The sequence below is a fragment of the Sinocyclocheilus grahami genome, unplaced genomic scaffold (genome assembly GCF_001515645.1).
Source record: "Sinocyclocheilus grahami isolate Dianchi unplaced genomic scaffold, SAMN03320097.WGS_v1.1 scaffold825.1, whole genome shotgun sequence".
NCBI lineage: Eukaryota > Metazoa > Chordata > Actinopteri > Cypriniformes > Cyprinidae > Sinocyclocheilus > Sinocyclocheilus grahami.
In genome coordinates, this window is record NW_015506004.1 from 36,692 (window position 1) to 38,068 (window position 1,377).

The following is a 1,377-nucleotide window of genomic DNA, read 5'->3' on the forward strand; positions in this document are numbered from 1 at the left end:
TAGATTATTATTATTATTATTAAATCCTTAACACCAGATGTTAGTTTGGATAGCAGTATATCATTTCTGAATTAATTATAATAGTGAAAATGACTGTTTCAGACCCTCCCCGTCTGCCATTGTTTGGTCACACAGATAGTCCCGCCCTAAACTCTCTCCATTGGTTGAGTCAGTATTAATGTGTCCCAGATTCAGTTCTGTTAGCATCATTCACATGAGTTCCTCCAGTAAAGCCTAACCTCCCTAACACTCATCCTGGATCAGTCCGTCACCTTCTCTTGTGTTTCTCTCTGCTTCCTGACAGACAGCGACTCTCGCTCTTCATCACGCGTCTGTGCCGTGTGTCTTACTGTGTGTTACAGCCGAAATCACAGACCGCTCGTGCATGTTCAGGCCGGTGTTGATCATGTGACGTGTTTCCCAGCATCCTCTGTGTCCTGCGTCATGGCTGCAGTGATGTCATCAGCGTGTGTGTGTGTGTGTCTCAGGATCTTCTTCAGTGTCATCGATGATGAGTTTCCTGCAGAACGACGAGCCTCCCGTTCCTCCGCCCATCCCGCCGCGCCGCCGGCCCGAATCCGCCCCCGCCGAGTCCTCGCCCTCAAAGGTGCCCGAACCCATCCTTACTTTCAGTGGTTTATACTTCAGTTTTTATTTAATAGTAGCTTTAACAGGCCATGGCCTCCCCAGAATCAGCTACATTCATCTCCAGCCTCTGACAGGAGAAAGAGAACTTATAGCAGAGCTGAAATAATAAAGCATCACATCTAATGTTTAAAATATATTGCAAATAATAATAATAATAATACACTTTACAAGCAAGTTGCACTATAAATAAGTTGCAATACATACATATAAATAAAAAAAACTAAACTACATTTTTGACAGCAAATTTGAAAAGGTAAAATATATATGTATATACACATGCATATGTGACCCTGGAGCACAAAACCAGTCATAAGGGTAAATTTTGTGAAATTGAGAGTTATGCATCATCTGAAAGCTGAATAAATAAGCTCTCCATTGATGTATGGTTTGTTAGGATCGGACAATATTTGAAAATCTGGAATCTGAGGGTGCAAAAAAATCTAAATATTGAGAAAATCATCTTTAAAGTTGTTCAAATGAAGTTCTTAGCAATGCATATTACTAATCAAACATTAAGTTTTGATATATTTACGGTAGGAGATTTCCTAATGATTTTTGGCATAAAAGAAAAATCTATAATTTTATGTATATATTGTAAGGGAAACAGGTCAATAATTTAGCTCAAAGGGAATCATTTCAGATTTTAAAGGGAACTCCACCATTAATATGTAAGGGAATTAGGACAGAATCACTGTTTACGGCGGATCACTGAGACGGCCAGCGATTCAG

The 1,377-nt window shown here is 39.7% G+C and overlaps 1 protein-coding gene across 1 annotated transcript in view; it reads left to right on the forward strand.

The window, feature by feature from the left end:
• The window catches only part of LOC107562482 (son of sevenless homolog 1-like), a 38,567-nt gene that overhangs the window by 35,827 nt on the left and 1,363 nt on the right, over window positions 1-1,377 (forward strand). The window contains exon 16 of the mRNA XM_016247115.1: window positions 489-607. Within this exon, the coding sequence (XP_016102601.1) occupies window positions 489-607 (119 nt within the window). The remainder of the gene's footprint in view (window positions 1-488; window positions 608-1,377) is intronic.